Genomic DNA, 21,667 nt, shown 5'->3' with positions numbered 1-21,667 from the left:
TGGGGTGGAGTCTCAGGGGTTTCCAAGGCAGGTCACACAGTGTTAGCCAGGGTGATGGAATTTCAGGTATGGCACTAGCTTGCTGGCTCTGTAGGGTGAGGGTTTAGAAAAAGGACAATGGCCTCTGCTTGCCTTGACGCCAGACACTTTAGCTCCTCCCTGTATACCACTGGTGGCTTTCAAGCTGCTACCCTGGTCCTCAGAGGGAGTGAATCTGAGTAGGTGAGTTTGTGTGTGGATTCTTTAAGAGGAACTTCTTGGGGTTCCAGCAGTTACTTCCCCCGACTCGATCCCCACTGGTTTTTGCAGCCAGAAGTTGTGGGGACTTATCTTCCTGGCACTGTAACCCTGTGGTGGGGGGCCTGGTGTGGGGCTGGGACTCTCCACTCCTGAGATATTCCCCCTGAATTTTTATCTACCACAGGTAGGTGAGGGACCAGTGCATTCTGCATCTGTGCACCTCCTACCAGTCTGGATGGATGTGGTTTCTTTAATTCCATAGTTCCATCCTATTGATTTCCGATGGTTCTGAGTGATGGTGGTTCTATTTTAGTTGTAATTTTGATGCAGTTGTGCAAAGAGACAAGCCGTGTCTACCTATGCTGTCATCTTGACCAGAAGCCCATTTTTATTTTTTTCTTTTCAAAGAATGCAGTTTTCCCTTGGACAATGTTGACGACATTGATTTAATTAGTTGCTAATGATAGCATTTGTGCTGCTTCTGTATTTTTTTTTTTAATGACAAAACAATGCGTCAGGGAACATTCCTATGTTTCCATCTTTGCAAACAGCATAGAGCTTTGAAGGAAAGAAAATTCTGGCTTCTGTAACAAACACTTAACAGCTGAGATTGTCTTTAGAAGCCATCAAAAAATTTAATAGCTTGATATTAATGCATAGGGTGTGGGTTTGACATATGAGTTTGATGTGGCTGAGTAGTGCCTACCACTTAATCATACTTTCTTGGATAGGTAAGGTCAGGGTTTAATGACTCCAGGGTCCCTTTATCCGTGGTCCCATGTAAGTGCTCTGCATTTGTGTTCGAATCTGCTCCACGACAAATGGTGACCTTTGTAAAGTGCTCTTCATCTTGTGTCACCAGACCACCCCTCTTCTCTAAGGAAAAGAAAGCAACAACCATGTGTCAATGGGAATCTCCTTTGCCTGTTCCCCACCCCTCCACATACTTGCTGGCTCTGTATGGGCAGTGAATGAAGTAGCTCTGAATCAGGACCATCAGTGGAGGGGGTATGACAACCAAGAAAGAACGCTGTAGGTATTCAAAACTCACGGGAATAACCTACAGCATAATGAATTGTTCGTAAGAGTAAATGAGAGTTCTTTGTTTTCTTCAAGTCGTTCCTTTGACTTAAAATTTTCCTAGCCAAAGAGAAGATGCCTGAAAATGCACATAAAGTACACACCAACCTCTCAGTGTATGCACATGATTCGTGTACACAATGGCACGCTAACCGTTTTTAAACAACCACCAAAATTCTTTTCTTCTCATAATTCATTAATGAAACCATTAATATTCTAATGATAATACTAACCTCAAAAAGCTTATTAAATATAGACAAAGAAATACCAGGAGGGTAAAAAACAAGTTTAAATAAATTGTAACCACTCAAATTAAAAAAGAAAAGATATGCTTGCAAAGCTGGGGATGTGCCTCACCTCTAAAACAGGACAAAGATGTTTCAGAAGTTAGGTCATCTCATCCTGCTGCCCTGCCTATGTGTGACTATCATGGCCTAGGCTCTCTTGGACATAGAAGCTGGTGCTAGACCCGTTTACCATGGCACTTTCAAATACAGATGTTTGAGCTCATTTGAATTTCTGGATGGACACGTTTGCTTTTCCCTAATGAATTTACCAAGCATAATGACAGAGACAGAAAGAGAGAAAGACGTTTTTTGGAATCCTCATATAACATTTATATATACTCTTTCCCTCCCACTCCCATTTGCTCGAATTCTGGAGATATTTCTCACAAAATTTTCATATCTAGAAAGAAAACACAGTGCTGTGACTGGAGGTATAACTATTAATTTGTTTCTCACTTGATCTATCTGTTTACTGGAGACTTTAAAGATGGAGTCAATATATTTTTAACCCTCAGAGAGACCCTTTCTTCAGTATTTGGCTTCTTTAGAAGAAAGAAAAGTCATAAAAAATTAATATCTTTTGCTGGTTCTTAGAAATTTGTAAAAGACAGAAATACTTTCTGTGTCAATATGCACAGTGAAAAGGTACTAAAATGCTTTTCAATACAATATTCTTCATACAATAGTTGAACCAACAATAGTATTTGAAATAAATGTCACTATTCACTTTTTTTTAAACTGTACAGAATCTTTACAAGAGGAAGGAGATCACAGGACTCAAAATTGGAGTCATTTCTGCAAGAGCAATGGGAAGGCCTGGCCACCAGCATGTTGCTGACAGTGTCTGATCCTGACCAAGTTACTTAACATTCTTCCAGTCTCAGTTTTCCCATCTCAAAAAGGACCGCGTGAGAGTAGGTGACCAAAGGTCCTTCCAGCTCTATAATCCTATTACTTAAATGTGGCAAAGCAGTAGCTTCTGGTAATTTTTTCAAATTTAAGCTTTACCCATGTACTCAAAAATAAAGAGATTATAAAATATTTCCTGATTTCTGAGAAAAATCTTTTTGTTCAAGCTCAGAGAGCTTGTATAGATAACAGGAACTTTCTGACCATATAATCTTGTCACCAAATACAATGCTGTTGTAAAATAAATAATATATTATAACATGTTAATTCATTTATTCAGTCATTTATTAATCAAGCACATGTTTTAACGTGGGCCTATTATTGTAGCATTTCCTTCTCTGACAAGGCTAAAAGACTATATCTGGGGAGGGAGCATAAAAACTACCATCTTTTTGTGCGTGGGTCAGCAATTGTATTGTATAAGGAGCTTTCGCACTTGCACATTTCCACATTGATCAGGTAGTCGGTGCTTAGAGATGTCAGTGATTTGCCCAAGGTCACACATGTTCAGTGTGGGGTGCTTCCAGAGCGATTTTCATTCCCTTTACCTTGCAGGCACAGTTGCCAGCCCGGGGTTATGGTTCCATTTCCATCTACTTTTGAAATTTCCCCTGCACACCACTGTTAAGAGAGATTCTCAGAAGCGCGCACATTAGTCCTCCACCTGGACACACCCAACTTCCTCGGGGCCTTTGCTGCTGCCTAGGAACTACGTGATCCCCTTCGTCCTTATCACACCCCAAAGCCACAATCCCTGCCCCATATTTACCACAAATGCCTATCTCTCTTCTCAGATGTCTCTCAATTACTTTAATTTTTCCCCTTGTAGGCCTTTCCCACTAGGCTTTTACAGTTGTAGAGACCTCCAGCTGCTTAAAGCAATAAAGAGAGGTTTAGTTGGACCCGTTGCTCCCTAATCAGCTATTCTCCCTCACTCTTCAACCATTGAATTGTCAGTTATGCTGCCTAATCTGTCTCCTCCTTTTCCCCCTCCAAGCACGGTTTGGTGCCTTATCTCAAACTCTTTAGAACTGCTTTGCACTTATCAGCTTCTCTCTTAAGGGACTGCAAGATTGCTTTCAAACCAGATTTCCCTGTTTTCACAGGAGGCTCTCCGACTACCCCTCTCTCTCCTGGAGTCCTCATTCTAGTTCTACCTTCCAGAACACCCTCCTCGCCTGTGGGGTGCCCTCTGAGAGGCTTGTTGCTGTGCCAGCACACTACCTAGCCGGCAGCTTATTCTGGCCCTTTATTTCCGGGAGGAATTTTTCCCTGTGATAGGGGATGTCCTTTTAACACACGGTGCTGCCATCGCTGTTCACCACTAGACCCTCCATTTTTTTTCTAGGTCTGGCCTCTCCTCCTTTATCCTGGCTTTCTACATTATCGATTCTTTTTACACTTACATCTTCATTTCTCTTTCCTGTCACCCTCTTGCATCCTTTTTTGAGATTTAGCCCTCCTTTGGATGCTATATTGCCCTAGTCTTTCTCTTTTCTGTCTCTGTCACAAACCCCTTTCTCTTCGTTTCTCCCCAAAAGTCAGTATTCACTAAACCTCTCTCCCTACCTTCTTCTCCCAACACCTTTATTATTTCTTCACCAATCACCTCATTGGTCACTAATGACCTTCTGTCTTTCTTCCCCAAAACCCACACAGGTTACGTGTCACAGGTTACATGTCCACTTGTCCACCTGATCTGTCCCTAAAATAGAATTAAGCAACTCCTGCTGGGTCACAGTCACACTTACTTGAAACCTTGAAAACTGATTCTTTCATCTCTTCTGCCTACTAGAATCTAATCTAGGACTAAGGACTGTTCTCCCTTTGAACTCTCTCCTATTCTCTCTTCCTTCATATTCCCAGAACTAACACTCAAGGCCAGGCCCTTGTCATGCTATGTTGCTGCCCCGATCCCAGACACTTATTCTAGAGTAAACACTACCTCCACATGTGGCTCCTGAAGCAAGTGTAAAAAACCATACAATAGATTTATTGTGAGTAGATCTTTTAAATGGATTATCATGTGCTTTGGAAATATATATTAAAATTATAATGTGGAAAGGGACTTTGCACCAACAACAAACCAAAACAACAACAACAAAAATTCAGGTAACGGCCAGGAAACATGTATGATCTCTCACTGTTGACAGTTATGAATTATGGTATCCACTCTTGATTTAGTGGAATTCTGTTTTCTCCAGCACAATGTGACAGTTTCTTGACTATTCTTGTTTAAGGCTGTCTAGGCGACCTTGTTTTAGTGCCATCTGTAAACATATTTTTATTATTCACTTCCTGCCCTGAAGCCTGGAATAAAACTCTGTACCCACCAGGTCTGGAAAATGGCTCTCAGCAACATGACCCAACTAGTGTGGGAATAGTAATTTGTAAAGTAACACATCAAGTTCAACACTGGAAGCAAAAGCTCTGGAACCATGTAAGGGAGTCTTTCCTGCTAAAGATAACTTCCACTTTCAGTGGAATGACTTCTATTCCCTTCTACTGACAAAATGGAATAATGGGCCACTGAAGTATGGTCAAGTCAAACTGGCGGCCTGAATGACTGTCTAAAAGTCCATGTGATTGGCAAAAATGTGATCACTGAATACCTTTTTTCTTCCTTTGTGTGTCTTCCATCTTACACTTGGAAGATCTGCAAGACCATCTCAGTGCAAGACTGAAATGAAGTGAGATGGGAGGGCTAGGGTAGTTGGCAGATTCTAAAGCATCTCATTGTATTATTCCCTTGGTGGGTCTGAATTTAAAGGAACTTATCTGGCTTTTTTCTAGGAAAAAAATTTTGGATGCCAATTTGAATGTTCAAGCTTGGTAAAAATGCTGTCCCTAAATAAAGTGACTGTCATTTCTTCTAATTGTCAAGGATGGCATGAGTAAGAACAGATGCCCCTTGGGTTCAAGATCCTTTCTTGAAAATTATAAATGGGTTCCTCAAAAGTCTTTTGTATTGCCATTCAACTTCTCTGCCTTTTCCATTTGGTAGAGCAAAACAAAACTACTATAGGATTTTATCATCTGACATGGTAAATTTAAAACTAATTTAATCTCACCTTGTAATTCCTCAAAGGACTACCTACTGACTTCAGAAATACATCTGAAGGGTTAGGATGTAATCTTAAGGAGCTGGATCAAGAGTCCCTTAGGGATCACAATGAACAAATATTCTTACACTTACTGACCTTACTTTCACTGTGAAGTGCCACTCTCTAGTTGAAGTAAAGAGCCATTTTTCACAAGCCTGAAGAAAGTAAATCAAACTCAAATGGGATGGAGTATTTCTACAATGTTCCAAGAACACAGTATGTGATGGCACTCAAGTATTGAATAAATGAAAGAAAGAAAAAAATTAGCACTGGCTCTTGTGGCTTAGTGGATTGAGTGCCAGCCTGTCAATCAAAGAGTCTCCAGTTCAATTCCCAGTCAGGGCACATATCTGGGTTGTGGGCCAGGTCCCCAGTGGGGGGCACTCGAGAGGCAACCACACATTGATGGTTCTCTCCCTCTCTTTCTCCGTTCCTTCCCCTCTCTAAAAATAAAGAAAATCTTTAATAAAAATGAGTGAATGAATAAATTCCAAGCCCCATGAAAGGCTGAGTATAATGTTTTCCTTCTATGAACTAGATTAAAAAGTTGATAATTACTAGAAGCTTAGAGTGTATACTGAAAAAAAAAACAAAACCCAGGTATCTCATTTGATTAAAATAACCCTTTAGATTACATTATTGTTTGTAAGCCACTTTAGGGAGGAAAAAAAATTGCATCCCAAAAGTATCATGAAGAAGCATTAGTTTCTTTTCTATTTTTAAAAACTATTTTAGAGCAAATTAAGCATACTCAGAATGTTTTATTAACTAGAACATTTAGTTTAACTAGTTTAATTACTCCTCTTTGGAAATTACTATGATCAGTGGGAACTTCTATTTGGCCTTTGTGTGGGAATGTCCTGAGCAGAATGACCACCTGCACAGGCAGCTGGACACCCAGGTCCAAACTTTCCCAAGGGGTCAAGAGAACAGCAATTGGCAGTTCTCTACATGGTGATCCTGGAGTTTATCTTGTAAATCCCTTCAATAGGAGCAATAGCTAAATGCTGCTGGAGAGGGGCCAACCCTTGCTTTTATCCTAAGTCAATTCGGAGAGATGGTTTTTGTAGCTCAATAAATAGTAAATTAATATCCTTCTGAAGTTAAAATTCTTGAAAGAACAGACGGCATTTTGTTTCGTTCAGCCCTGCAGTTCCTATTCAGGACCTTACATACAGCACAAGAGCAGGTTATTCAACAAACATTGAAGAATTATGTCTTAATTTTGCAAAATCAGAAAGTATATCCAATGACTCAAAACATGGGGGGCAGGATCTAAATTCTCAATTCCATCCAGTCCTAGATTCAATCAGGTGTGACAGAAAACGGATTTGGAGAAAGAGACCCTCTAATAGACTCCCATTTTATAAAAGGTTATAGGAAGAGCATTAGAAAGGTCTATGCTTTGGAAAAAAAACAGGTGATTTTCTCTCATATGTAGTCTTATGACAACTTGCATTTTGAGTCCATGGTTACTCTCCCAATTAAACAGGAAAACTATATCTCTTTGTTGCCAAATTATAGATCTATTTCTTGGCTCACTGAGGGAGGAAACTCCTAACAACTAAAACAGTTTATGTGAGAAATATTTTTAAGTTAACTGCTGTTTAACTACATTACAAACATATTTAGACATCTCTAATGTTCTCTCTTCTATAATAATTCCATCTGGAATAAAAATAGCTTAAAATGTATTCCTCAACTCTATATAGTAATCAACTTCCAAAATGCAAAATATGATCCTTTAAAAATTACTCACTGAATCTGAGTATCCCCAGATTTCATAAATAATAGACAAATGGGCGTTAAAAAACCTCAGAGCAATTTTAAGCCTCCATTTTCCTATTTTCTAAGAAACCTGAGCCTAAGTAAAACTCTAAGAAAAGCCGGGTTCTCTAACCCCATCTTTCTAGAGGCCTCTGTTAATTACTGCGGTGTGATGCGTAAATTAGGCAGCCCAGTGTACTTATGCAGTGCAGCCTTGGAGCTTGTAAGCAATTACAGGGTCAATGCAACTCTTGATTAAGAGCAGACCACTTTAAGAGGAAGAGACATCAAATTATACAATGTGGTAAATAGCACTGAAGAGAAACACCATCTCAGAAAGACAGATGCAAAGAGAAAAAGAACCCCCCTCCCCCCATCTAGGAGTGATTTAATTGGGGGAAGGGAGAACAACAGTACAAATGGGAGAGATAAAGGAAGAAATGTCCAGGAAAAATGTGTATGTGGGAGGGGAGGCAAAGAAGCATGAAAGATAGATGGAACATATTTATATTAGTGTGAAGAAAAGAAGAGTATTTTATTTATTCATTAAAAAAAAGAAAATCTTGTAAAATTAGTTTGGATCTATACTTAGCCATTATGAAATTTAAATGAAGCAATTGCTGCTATTTTTTAATGAACTGTAAGTATTTTGCAACAAAAGTATAAATTAGGAATTTAACATTCACAGAATATGGTATTAAGAAGTTGCTATAGCAATTTGGGCCCTCAATACAAGTTGCTCCACAATTTAAACTAAGAGAACTTAAGGAAAGTCTTGCTTGGGGAAAAAAAAAAGTTGTAACATTGAAATAGTCCCCCTGGTAGCAATAAGCTAGGTGAATTTTGATTAGAAATTAGAATGTAAACCTTGGCTTGATGCCATAAAAGATACAAAAGAAGAAGAGAGTACTTTGGTTTCTTTAGACACAATTTTTATTTGATAAAGAATTAGATTAGCGATTCAATTAGAACACAATGCAAAATGTAATTAAGGGCTCAAATACATGGTCCAAATATAATAAAAGCTATGGGAGGTAAATAAAAGTAAGGAAATAAGCCAAAGCTACCAGGAAAAAATTTTGGAAAAATTAGAGCATATGCTGGTCAGAATTTGAAGACGGGGAAACAAACACTTCTTATACTACCAAGGTATACGTAATTCTCTGATACTGGGTCATAAGAGATATTAATTATTATTCATTTTTCAACAAATACTTACCATGCATATACAGTAGGTCCATGAAAAACATCATTTCATTATAACATTGATGAGAAAAAAAAGTTTATTCTCAGTGGGGCCACTGTCTGTTGAGTTTGCACTTTCTCCCCACATGGCTGTGGATTTCCTTTAGGCACTCCGGTCTCCTCCCACGTCCCAAATGCGTGCACATGAGGCGGACTGGTCTACACTGGCCTGGTCTGAGTGAGCAGGCGGGGGGCACGGGCGGGAATGTGTGGGCGCACCCTGTGATAGAACGGTTCAGTGTCCGGGATGGGATCCCAGCTTGTACCCTGAGCTGCCAGAATGGGATTCAGCCACCTAAGACCCTGAAATGGAATAAGTGAGTTGGAAAATAATTATCTCACTTGTTTTTATTAATCATTCTTAAGTGTATGTATAACTCGCATTTATTTCAATGTTTAATATTAGCAATGTTTGGGTCTTTATTTAGAAGTTTAGTGATGCTTTTGGGACCACACAGATGCCATAGGAGCTTACATCTTGATTATATCAATTAGATTATAATAAAATTGGTGTCATTTATACATTGTTTTGCTGGAAGTTTCGAAGAATCTGTCAACAACATTAAGTGAGTACTTGCTGTACTTACTATATTGCTAAGAGCTATACTAGACCCAAAAGTAGTTCTGTAATTATGCAACCCATATGCTAGGAGGGGGCTTGGTCCCACAGGTACGATCCACCAAAAATATAATGGCTAAGAACATAGTGCAACCTGCCTCGGTTCCAACCCTATTCTGCCATTAACTCAGTTGTTGACGTTGGACTGGTTATTGAACCTCGCCTACCTCAGTATTCTGGTCCGTTAAAAGGAGATGATGACACTAATAGTACCTCGTAAGGCTATTCTGATGATTAAAAGAGTTAATGTGTGTGAAGCATTTAGAACAACATTCAGCACAAAATCAATAATTAAAGACTATTGTTGGTGATAAACAATCTTCTTTCCCACTGTCTGCATTTCATAGTTGACTATTTTTTGAAACTCTCTCAATATCCTTGGTGTCCATGACATCTGACCATACTTTTGACTGGTGATTCCTTGCATCTTGCTCTCTATTACATTTCATTCCCCTTCTTCTCTTCTTACCTTTTATAGATTAGGACTCCCTAGGTTTCCATCCTTGAGCTATTGCTCTCTCTCTTTACATGCTCTCTTTGTGGTTTTTATCTGTCTGTAGTTTAACAAGCTTTAAATCTTTACCCACAGCTGCTGAACATATATAGTTGGAAGTGCCACAGTCCCTGAAAGGTCAGCTTCTCCAAAGGTAACCTCATTTTGCCATCCCCAACATTCCCCTCAACCTGCTAGGTTGCACTATGCACTATGTTCCACCTGTATCCTTGATCGCAGTTATTAGCCCCATTATCTAACCAACCACTCAAACCATGAATCAGGAGATAAATCTGTCCCTCTTCTTCGTCTTCCACATTCATTTATTCAGTAATGCACTTCAATTCTATTGCCATGTTTTCTTCTTCATCTATACTCCCATTGCCCCAGTTTAAGTCCTAATTACACCTTGCCTAAGTTACTTCAAAATGGATCTCCTACCTCCAGTTTGTCCCCTTCATGCCATCATTCATAGTATAGCTGGCAGAGCGATCAATCTGAAATGGAAATTCAATGGCACTATTACCTGCCTAAACCCCACCTACCTCAAAGACTACCTATCACCTACAGGATAAAATCCTGGTCTTTTAACTTAGTAGTACAGCCCTCTACCACATTATCTATATTTTTCTTTCCATTTTTAATTACAGACACCATGTTAAGTATAATTATATACATATACATATATGTGTGTGTGTGTGTGTGTGTGTGTGTGTATAGTATTGTAGTACCTTGATGTAATACTATTATTCCTGTTTTACAGATTAAGTGGATGGTACTAGAAGCAACTTGTTCATAGTCATCAAATTGGTAAAGGTGAAACTGGTAATTGGATCCCAATCTAATCATATTCCCCAGCAGAATTTCTCTGAAGTCAAGGTCTACATCATTGCCTTTTTTGAACCCCCTGCATCTAGCATATTAACTGGTACACATATGGCTGTTAATTAAATATTAAACTAAATTGACTGTTTAAAAAGGAAGAAATTATAACATAATCATTATAAAAGGTCATCCTGCCATTGACTGCAGAAGGAATAGAGACTCGAGAATTACCTCAGAGGTACTATAAATGGAAATAACAAATATTATGACTAAGTTTATAAAGAATGTATCTCTTCGTATATTCTAAAATTTAAATACCTTTAAAAGTATAACATAATCTCCATATTATTGAGAGTAACTTTAAGATTCTTTTTATTTTAATTTGCATTTTATTCAAATGTCTTACCTTTTGGGGGAGTAAAATTAAGGTAAATGTAAATACTTGCACTTATAAATTCTCTGCTAAAGGATACAGTGTGTGTGTATGTTGTGTATGTTTGTGTGTGTATGGAATACATGTGCATATATATGATACATATATAATAGAAAAAGTTCAAACTATTTTTAAGTACAAAAATAGATGATGTCAGTAACATTTAGGAAACTCATTCTTTAGACAAACTCATGAGGAAAAAAATCAAAGGATCACCTGAAACTCTGAGACCCATCAAAGAATTTCAATAATTATTTAAAAATGCAGTTGTGTGACCAATCTATCTCCCATGCTGCAACTAAATAAAACTTCAAATAGAATACATGTAAATGATTGAATAAAAAGGAAATTAAAATTGAAACAGCTACAAATCATTAAACATAACTATGAGCTATGGCTGTTCAACAATTGGACTTTAAGTAGTTTCTCACCACTGAGTTAGGATAAAACATGCTCTCCTGGCATTTTCATTTGCCAAAATAGCCATTTGCAATTAAAAATTAAAACTGGCACCACTTCTTTGGAAGCAATAATAAAAAGGTTTCTGGCTATATTCCTTGTTTATAGTGTTTCTTGTATAAAGACTTCATTCCATTTTGAAACATTTTTTCTTATGTTTTATTTCTTTTAGGCCATCATATTCCTAATACTAATATTTTAACCTTTTCAACCATTTAACTGTAACATGATCTTCAAATACTATAGCATTGTTTAAATATCTGGAAATAGGTAGATTTGAAAGGTACAAAGTACTTTTTATGTTAGCAGGGTATAAAGTAGTATAACTTGTACAAGGCCTCTCTACACTAAAATAAATCAGTGATATTTAAGGAATGAAGAAGCAAAAATAAAATGCAAACAATTTCTATAGACCTAATTCAGAGTGGAATATAAATGGAAATAATAAAGTAATTTATTGGGTCTAACTGAGTACTGACACAGCGAGTGGTCAACAGAGTAAAATTCTCTCTTCCACCAGGAGACCAGTAGTGTATTTTGGAGATTCAGAGTGAATGAATTATCAATGAGTGAATCAGTCTATATACATGGGGCATCTTCCATGTGGCAGATTATTGTTCTGGGTGCTGATGATATCTCAGAGAACAAGACAGAGAGAGTCCCTGACTTTAAGGAACTGAGTAAAGATAGGCGATAGCAAACAGATTCCTCCTCCAAGCAGATGAGCGGTGTTTTCTGTTTAATTCTTTTGAAAGATCACTCTGGCTACTACATGGCATAAACCTCTCTTGGAGTTGGAAGTAAAGTTAAAGCGACCTATTAGGAGGTAGCCCTAAAGCTCAGAGATTAGAGAAGAGAAACAATAAAAAGATGACTTCTTATCACAGATACTCCTTCTCTTTGTGACAGTATTTAGACAATCCACAGTATCTTCTATCATCTTGGCTGGATCACAGACACTATTGTGCCCATTTCACAGATTAAGATTTGAAGACTCAAAAGGGTGAGATGCCTTATTCCAAGTCACAAAGCTAATTAGTGGGGAAGCTGGGATCAAAGAAATGGTCTCCTAATTGTAGCCCTATACCTTTTTCCTCTTAAATGAATTAGCCATATCTTTCAAGAAAATAAAAAAGACTTGGTGGTTCCTTCATCTTTGATTCATTCTGAAATTCCTCTATGTAAAACTTCCAAGGAACATTTTTCATTTACTCACGAAGCCAGCATTTATTGAAGATCTACTAGATACAAACCATCATACTAGGGGCTTGGGATTTAGAGATAAGGGCATTTTCTATGTGGGGTGTTCACCTTTCTGTGGGAGAGACAGACTAAATAGCACACAAGGACCAAAAAGGGGGGCAAATACTATTACAATGACATTCCTAGAGTGGAGTGGAACCTGAGACAAGGGGTGCCTCTATCATTCTGGTAGGGGAGAGAGGAGCCTAAGAGGAAGTGATCCTTCAATTTTGTTTTGAAAAACAGTAGAAGCTGGACAGCCAGAGTGTAAGAAGTGGGAAAAGAACAAGAGAAAAGCATGAGTGAAAGCATGGCAGGAAGACACAGGATGGTAAGTCTGAGGCTCAGGGTGTAAATAGAGATGAGGTGAGCAAGATGGGTGCAGGCCATGTCCTGAAGGGCCCTGTGAGCAGTTCCAAGGAATGTAGAGTGTAACTTATACCACTGTCTCCATTTCCCCAATGCTTCACACCCTCAATCCACTTACATCACATTTACAATCCTCAGAATTCCACCAAAGTTGCTGTGGTAAAGGCCATCAGTGACCTCTTCCGTGACCAAGCCAATGAAATCTTACATGCCTCTTCTAGTCCTTTCTACAACATTGGAAACGGAAGACTGCAAACTCCTTCTTTTGCTTTTGTGCAAATAAGGTCTCCTGGCTTTTTACTTGGTCTTTTGGTTGCTGTGCCATGTTTTTCTGTGGACTCATAGTCTTCCATTCACTGCTTCATGCCGGTGTTCCCCAGACTCTGTCCTCCACCCTATCCACAGCTTACTCTGCATCTCTGGGCAGTCTCACTCATTATACCGTACATCACTTTAACTACCACAATTGATAGAGGCTTCCAAATATGAATATCTAGTCTATACATCCAGATTAAGCTCTATTTGTAAATGCATTCATTCATTCAAAAATATTTTATTGAGTGCTCTCTACTTTCAAAATATGGTTCCGGTTGAAAAAGGCTGAGTATACTTGGTTCACAGTTGTGTTTTTACCACTTACAATCTCCACCTAAATGTCTTCAAAACATCAGAAACTCAACAAGTATAAATCTAATTTCATTACATTGCCCTGAAAATGTGCCCCTCGTCCTTTGTCCCATATAGTACTGGTTTAGTGTACTTCCATTCCCTACCTCACCCAAGTCAGAATCATCCTTCTCACATTACACATGAGAGTGTTGAAAATAACCTGCCACTTCTGCCTATATAACATTTCTTTAATTAAACTCTTTCTTGTTCCTACTGCCTAAGGTCCTTAGGTAACCATCTCTAATCTCTCTAGAATAGTCCATGACACATAGTAGATAGTCAACAGACATTTATATAATGAATTTATGGGTAAAATAATACAAGAATGCATGGAAAACTTGAACCACTATCCTCTTCTTCCAAGCCATACTGACTCCACTTTCCATCCTTCAATCCATTTACCAAGAGACAGATCTATCCAAAATTTGTTTCTGATCATATCATTCTTTTGATGATCACCATTCAATGATCACTACTGCCTACAGGATAAAGACCAGATTCCATGGTCAGCACCTGAGGCCATCCGAATTCAGGTATGTGTGCCTTTTCTCTACTCTTTTTTCTTGCAGCTATCTCCATCCTGCAAATACTTAACAGAATTACTGTGTTGATTCATAATTCCACATTTTTGCCCAAGCTGTTTTCTCTACCACAATTGCTCATTTTCCCTTGCTTTTCACACCTAAGAACTAACTACTCATTTTTCAAAACAGTTCACTCCTAACTTCCTCTTTGAAGCTTATGTTTACCTTTCTGCCTTCATCTCTACTTCCCTCTCTTTTCCCATGAGACTTTGTGCTTTTCTCTGTAATGACAAAGATAATGTTGTTTCACACTTGTTCACAAGCTTGGAGTCATTCCATTGTGTAGTCTTCTCCCTCCTTGAGAATGGAGGTCTTTGACTTATTAAGTGGGAATTAGCACATAGCAGACACTCACATGTTTGCAGATGGATAAATGAATGAATGAATGAGTAGATGGTGAGGTATCGTGGAGATATTTTAATCAAGGGAATGACATTATGAGATTTGCATTTTAGGGAGAACATTATGGTGTTAAAACAGAGCTGGGAGGCTGCAAATAGCAGCTAAATGATTACGTAAGAGAATATTACACATAATCCAATGGAGAGGCATTGAGAAACAGAGAGAGGTAGTTGCAGTTCCAAAGGAGAAAAAAGAATAGATTTGAAAAACATTTAGAAAGTGAATACACAGAATTTAATGGTCATTTGAATGACCATTAGGAACAAGTATGAGAAAGATGAAGGCATCAAGGATGACTTCCAGGTCGCCACCTTGGGTGACTGGACTATTTCTTTTAGTTGAAAATATCTGTAAATTCTGATCCATGGCATTACACCAGCCATAGATGCACTGTACAAAGTGGTGAATTACCTGTATCTGCCACACCATTTCCCATGTTATTTCTCAGAACCACATTCGCTACATCAATGCAAATGTATATATGGAGCCCCATCATGTGCTCCTCTGCTACCACTATTCCTTGTCTAAACTTTCCCTACAAAAGAGGAGTAAGTAAAAATAGAAAAACAAGATTCCAAGAATGTATCACCTCATATTTGAATATCTTATTTATTAAACTGAAGAATAGCTGAAGACAGGAAACAGGAAACCAAAAAAACATAGCTGTCTGGTAAATCTTAAAGAATGAAAAGGGCGTGGACTCTCTAATCTCCATCAATTTATAAAGATTGGAAGCAAGTATTTGAAGGAGGTCATCTCTTGTTCTTTCTAGCCATCTCATCAGTAGGCTAAGATATATACACTCAACACCACATTTTATATCATTAAAAAATACCATTATAATAATGATTTTGCATATTTAACAAAAAATTTTCTTTACCTGAAACAACTTTAAACATGCTTTTCTTGTTTCTTGGCAGTGAAAACTTGGGTCTACCAAGTAAATCCATCCCTGAAGTATCTCATTAATCACAGTGCACTTGTTCTTGGCAAGAACCTTAATGTGTTACAAAAACTGTTATTAAAGTAAGATTTGGGGATTCCCAGGCTGGTAGGGAATTAGTTAATTACACCCGTCTAGAAATAGCTTTCTTATAATTTCCTTTATTATTAATAGTCTCGTTAGACTCACAGCTCAAAGTTACTTTCCTTTATTAATTTAATATGTAAAGTCCAGCTATTCTACAGCTCATTATTCAAAATCATAAACAGCAATTTCCAAAGATGGCCTGTCCCCCCAGGGTCCCCTGTAGTTGTACAATCCTCCCAGAAAATGATACTATTCAGTTCCTCTTTAGTTTAATATCGACCTAACACCACTATCTAACTGCTCAAACATTACAGTCACAGACTCCAGAAACGCATAATACAAAACTTTACATTAGCATATCATACTGAAAACTACCTAATTTATTTTGTATCTACCACTAAAGACATTGATAGACTGATTAAACCTAGTGAACAGAGAATTATCCAAACTTGAATCTCCTGGAAAAAAATTCATTTGTCAAAATTTTGAAATTCTGTAAGGTCACAAAAACCTGTTAAACATGAATATATTGGGAAAAAAATGTTGCATTACAGGAAGCACTCATTTAGGTTCAAAGACAATACATAGGACATGAAAAGTATGAGCACCAACAAAGTTGGTCTCTAACCCTCTCTGACCAAACAAACATAATTTACCAAAAATTAAAGGCCATAAATGGCATCATGATGTAAATCAAAACTGTGAATATCGCTCAATGTTTTAGTAAGATCCTGTCAGGTCAAAATAATTTATCAGGCTCATTAGTTAATAGGATTAAATATGTATCTACTCGGAGGGGTTGAACATGAAAAGTGTCAGCAGTATTTCTCTATGTCTATCATTTATTACAGCAACGACAACTAAATCAACGTGAATCTTACATAAGTGAATAATAAAAGTTACACCTTTTGATGTAATAATAACGCAACACAACGTTCTCCTTGTGTACACTGTAAGATGGAAAGTTGGCTGGAATATTCCACCTAATGCTACATGTTCACATCAATCTGAGACTGTAAAATTTTCCAGACACCAGAGCCCCACAGATTGTAGACTCCACCAATTTCCTGACTCTTACGTGGTCAAATTCCAGGTTCACCGATTTACAAAACCATCCCCTTCTTCCCTGGTATTTCAAAAAGATTTTCTCTCCTCGCGAATCCTCCATCCCAGGTGAGAGCTATGTTCGTATGGCATGCCTCATTTCTAGAAGAAACCTAGTTCATGTGTTCAAAACCAATTTACTAGGAAACAAGGAAATATCAGTGACCGCAACTTTCTCTAGGGGTCCCCTAAGGTTGACATCTTTATATTTTATTTTAACATAAGCAGAAAAAGAAAAAGAACTAAAAAGAGAGCAGAAGAAGAAAAAAGAAGAAAAAAGGAAGAATTAAAAGGTTGTAATTCTGTAAAGACATAAAAACTGCCTTAAAATGTCCAGATAAACATAGCTCTAACAGGAGACTGAATGAATGGACGTTGTGGGAAAAACAGTAGTAAACTTTAAAGCCACTGAAAGGTTTTAAATGCCTAAGGGAAAAATAAACATTTGCTTCCAATCATTTTCTCATTAAGCATTCTCTGCTAGATGGCGAAAGCTAACTTAACACACACACACGCACACATATTCTCTTTGACTCAGCACCACAAATATCTACTTAACCTACTGTCTGATCCCTGTCCTGGGGCGGCCCACTTGTGCATCTGCTCTTGCACTTTGGTCTGGGCTCCAGCGCCCCAGACTCCCCACTTTCCCCTACCACTTTCTTGGGAGCACACCTTGCCCCGGCCTGCTCGCCCCTTCCAGACCTTGGCCACCTCTGTGGCAGGAAGGGCTAAATGCACTGAAAGACTTTCCGTTGGTGGTGGCGAGGCATGTTTCCGGGCGCACTTAAAACCGAGCTGCTCTCCCCACCAAACGATAGCTTCCCCAGCTCCGCCCCCAGGACTCTCTCCACCCGACATACCCCGCCATCACCTCCTGACCTCGTCAGTAAAGTCTCACAGCCTCTTAGGGGCACACGTCCACCCTTAGCATTTCCCAGCTCTCCGGCGCCCCGCTCCGTTGAAGTTTACGTATCTCGGAACCTAATCGCTCCCAATTATCCGCGCAGCTTAGGTCCCAAGTCTTCCTGGCTCCTGTCTTTGATGCCTAAAACTGCCGGAGAGCTTATTAGGTGTGTTCGGATACAAGACTCAGTTTGTAGAGGTGGGAGAGGTGGGGCTGCAGGAGGTAGAAGGCTCTATGAGGAAGACCATAAACACGTGCAAAGACATAAAAGCCACCACGTGTGAGCGCAGAGTGTGTGTGTGTGTGTGTGTGTCCGCACGCGCGCGCACCAGGCCAGGGCGTGGGCGCGGAGAGCGCGTCCCAGGGGGCCAGGCACATGGGCCACCCGAAGCGGGCGTGGCAGGGGGCGCGCGGGGGGCTCGGGTACTCACACGAACGCGTGGTAGATGAACGCCCAGCCGCGAGGTCTCTCCAGCACGTTGTACAGGTAGTTCTGCACCCTCCGGTACTTGACGTTGCGCCGGCAGCTCTGGCTAGTGCTGTACGAGAGCGGTTTCCCCAGCAGGCTCATCCGGGCCCCCTGCTTGCCCCGGCGGCTCTCCTTCAGGCCGCCGCTGCCGCCGCCGCCGAGCGCGGCCGCGCGGGTGCCCAACAGCAGCAGGCCGTCGCCTCTGGCGGCCGCCGAGTTCAGCAGCACCCTGCCCCGGCCCGACTCCACATCCTTCATGCCGCTGCCGGGGCGCCCCCCGCCCGCCGCCGCCGCCGCCGCCGCGCCGCTCTTCACCCAGAGCCCAGCGGCACCGCCCTCCTCTCCTCCCGCGTGGTGGCGGGGCATGGCATCACCACGGGCACCGCGAGGGGGGCGCCGGTCCCTGCGCCGGGGGCAGCGGCCTCAAGCGCGCTGGCGGGTTTCAAGAAGGAAGCCGCGGCTGACCCGGGGCCTCCCGCTCTCGACCTCCGAGTCGGGGGCGGGGAAGCAAGCCGCTAGCAAACGGCTGGGGCTTCGGGGCTGGGGCGGAGGTGGGGGGTGCGGAGGAGGAAGAGGAGTCCCAATTTCTAGCACCCTTTAGCTTCGAATTCGCAATCCGGACCTGTTTGGGGCGTCACTTTAAGAGGGTTTCTCTTGCTCCCTCTGATTCCCGTGGCTACCACTCCCTCTTAACGAAGGGCCCCCAGGGCTGGAATGGGTAGTGCGGGGCGCTCCGAGGCGCGCTCCCACGCGCGCACACTCAGCCCCAGGCTCCCCCTTTCTTCTTTCCCTCGACTTTCCCCGCCCAGGCTGCCTCTGCCTCCCTCCCCCAGAGAGGACGGGGCTCGAAAGCCCCTTTCCGAGGGGCGAGTTTGGTTTGGTTCTCTCTGGGGCTTTGGAGCTGTCCGGAAGGTTAAGTCAGCCTCGTGCCCAGAGGAGAAACTGAAGATGCAGGTCGCTGCTCTCTCTCGCCGTTACTCTGTAGCGCCAGGTCCTGCCATCCTTCCGCTAGGGGTGTGTGAGCGGGAACGGCCCTGCCCTGCCCCTCAGGACTGGCCAGTCCCGAGCCCGCGCGCTGGGCGACGCTCCGGACCGTGGCTCTCGGGTCCCACACAGCTCTCGGGTCCTAGGCAGTTCAGTGAGCAACCCCCCGGGACAGGACTGCCGGGACGGCGAGGCGGGGACCGGGCATCTCCCTGCGGCTCACTCCGGCTTGCAGGCTGTGACTTTCCATCCCAGCATCAGACAGCAAGCCCGGGAGTAACTTGGCCGTCCTTCCCAACCCCGGGGTAGAGTATGGGGAGGGCAGAAAAACTCCAAAGTGGCCCCTCCACAGGTTAACGACTTGCCTGGGGGCTCTGCCTGACAGTGGCGCGAAGCATGGAAGAACAAATCCGGTTCCTTCCGTCAAGAAATTTCCATTTAAGTCCGAGAAAGTCATAAAACTGCGAAGTCTCGGCAGTGGCGGCGGCGGCCCCAGGGTCTGGGAAAAAAATCCTGGAAGGTGGAGAGCCCAGGACAAGGGTTTCTCGAGTCCCCACCCCACCCTTGTATGCTGTAGTTTACACGGCGAGAGACGTTTTAAGACTTGCTTGGGTCTTCCACCACCTCTGACACTGGGGCAGCCCAAAGCCCGCGCCTTTGGCGAGGAAGGAGACCACAGTGCCACTGGCTGCGGGCTCTGGCCTTCAGCAACACTGTATTATAAAATGTAAGTAGTTAAACACCACAGTCAGCGTGGGGGAAATTGAAAGGAAGCCAGGCTTTGGAACTTCTGGCAGAGCAGACCTCCCCTTCCCACCCCCACCTCCAGAATGAACGAGAATGATCACCAGGTTAAACTGAAGGAAGAACTAAGTAAGCCTCCACCACAAAATCATAGCACCTCGTTGTGCAAGGTGGGGATTCTGCGTGCCTTAGTCCTTTCGGAAGGCTGACTTCCAGGCAATGTTAAGGCAAAAGCCTTATTTCAGCTCTCTCTCCGCCCCTGGGGGACAGAAGCTGTCCCAACTCTCTCCTGTACACATACCCACGACCGCGACAGCTCCTTCCTGCCTCTGGCAGGAGTTCCACTTAAATGCTTTATTTTCACTTTTTATTGTCGTTGCTATTGTTGCTGTGAAACCCTCTTGCCGGCTCCCGGCCCCTGGCAGGACTCGGCTTTCCCTCGCTCCTTTTCCCCAAGCCCGGCCACAGCAGGCACTGGCCTCGGAGACGCTCTACGCAACTGGCAGAGGTGCCACGTGACTGACTTGCGCCGAGCACCAATACCCAGAGTCACTCTCGCTTTCCCCTCTTACACTTCACACCCACGCGCTGTGGAGGTGCAAGAGAGATTGCTCCGTGCCCTGCTATTCCAGGCAGATGCAGAGAGCGCCCTAGAGCAAGCTCTCCAGTCCTAGGCGGCTGTACGAGGGCAGGGGCTGCAAGCTGGGGGGAGTTGCTGTTGCTATATTTAGATTCCCCACGGAGTTTCTATGCGCGGACTTTCAGGGTGAAAGATCCAGAGACAGACTTAAAATGACTTGCGTGCGCTCTTTAAACTTGAAAATCTTGACTTTTCTGCAGGCAGGAAAATGAAAACCATTTCCTCTCAATCAAGAGGTTTTTCTTCTTGCAAACTTTGATCACTGTTGCTGCCTAAGTTAGGCCACTTCCATGTCACTGGTGTGGCTGGGCTGGGTGTACAAGCAGGAAGCCTCTGGAAGGCTGGACATGAATGTTTCCCAGGAAGAGAGCCAGCTGCTTTACTACCCAGTGGTGCTTTCCTGGGGTGCAGTAATAATATTAGTGAAACCATGAAGTTGATTAAGCAAATGCCATTAAACTTTTAAAAAGTCAGATCTGGTGATCAGTAGCAGTTTAGAGTTGGCACGGACCTTTAGGGTCATCTCTTCTAGAGTAACCTCCAGTTAGAGCGTCCAGAGGAGACCCACCCCAGCATTCACACCCCAGGTAGTTAGGATGAAGGTTAGGAGGAACCCAACAATCATGCCTCCCAGTTTAGTAAGACATCCACCCAGTGGTCCACATTTTCAACAGATATGTATTTAAAAGCACATGGCTTTATCTCTCTGTGTCTACCTACTACCATACAGAGAGAGGCATTTAGCTGCAAGCCATTACCACCCTGCCCTTGCATGTCCTGGAAAGAAGGCCAAATGAGGCTGCACAGCCTCTCCTATCAGATTCTCTCAATGTACCTCACTTTCCTTACTACCTGTTAACTTCCCTCAAAAGACAGATATTAACTGTGGGGGAAATAAGGTATTGTGATTAAGCTTTTTCTGTTGTTACGCCTTTGAATACAGATGTTGCTAGGAAAGTCTTTCATTCTGTTTGCTGAAATACTAAAACCCAAGTATCAGAAGAGAAGATGGGCACATTGGTCAACAGTAAAACAATACAGTGTATGTCCTGCGCATAAATA

General features: G+C 41.8%; 1 protein-coding gene across 2 annotated transcripts in view; it reads right to left on the bottom strand.

Moving 5' to 3' along the window:
* KCNQ5 (potassium voltage-gated channel subfamily Q member 5) overlaps positions 1–19,004 on the bottom strand; it is a 540,177-nt gene extending 521,173 nt beyond the window's left edge. For both annotated transcript variants that reach the window (XM_054569623.1, XM_054569624.1), the window contains exon 1: positions 18,200–19,004. In XM_054569623.1, coding sequence (XP_054425598.1) covers positions 18,200–18,603 — 404 coding nt within the window. In that variant the 5' untranslated portion in view covers positions 18,604–19,004. The remainder of the gene's footprint in view (positions 1–18,199) is intronic.
* Positions 19,005–21,667: the final 2,663 nt, after the last annotated feature.

The sequence above is a fragment of the Pteronotus mesoamericanus genome, unplaced genomic scaffold, assembly GCF_021234165.1.
Source record: "Pteronotus mesoamericanus isolate MK-2021 breed Mesoamerican mustached bat unplaced genomic scaffold, CSHL_Meso_final contig_20, whole genome shotgun sequence".
In the NCBI taxonomy this organism is placed as follows: Eukaryota; Metazoa; Chordata; class Mammalia; order Chiroptera; family Mormoopidae; genus Pteronotus; species Pteronotus mesoamericanus.
The sequence above is the reverse complement of the archived record's forward strand: the minus strand, read 5'-3'. Positions and strand labels throughout refer to the sequence as shown.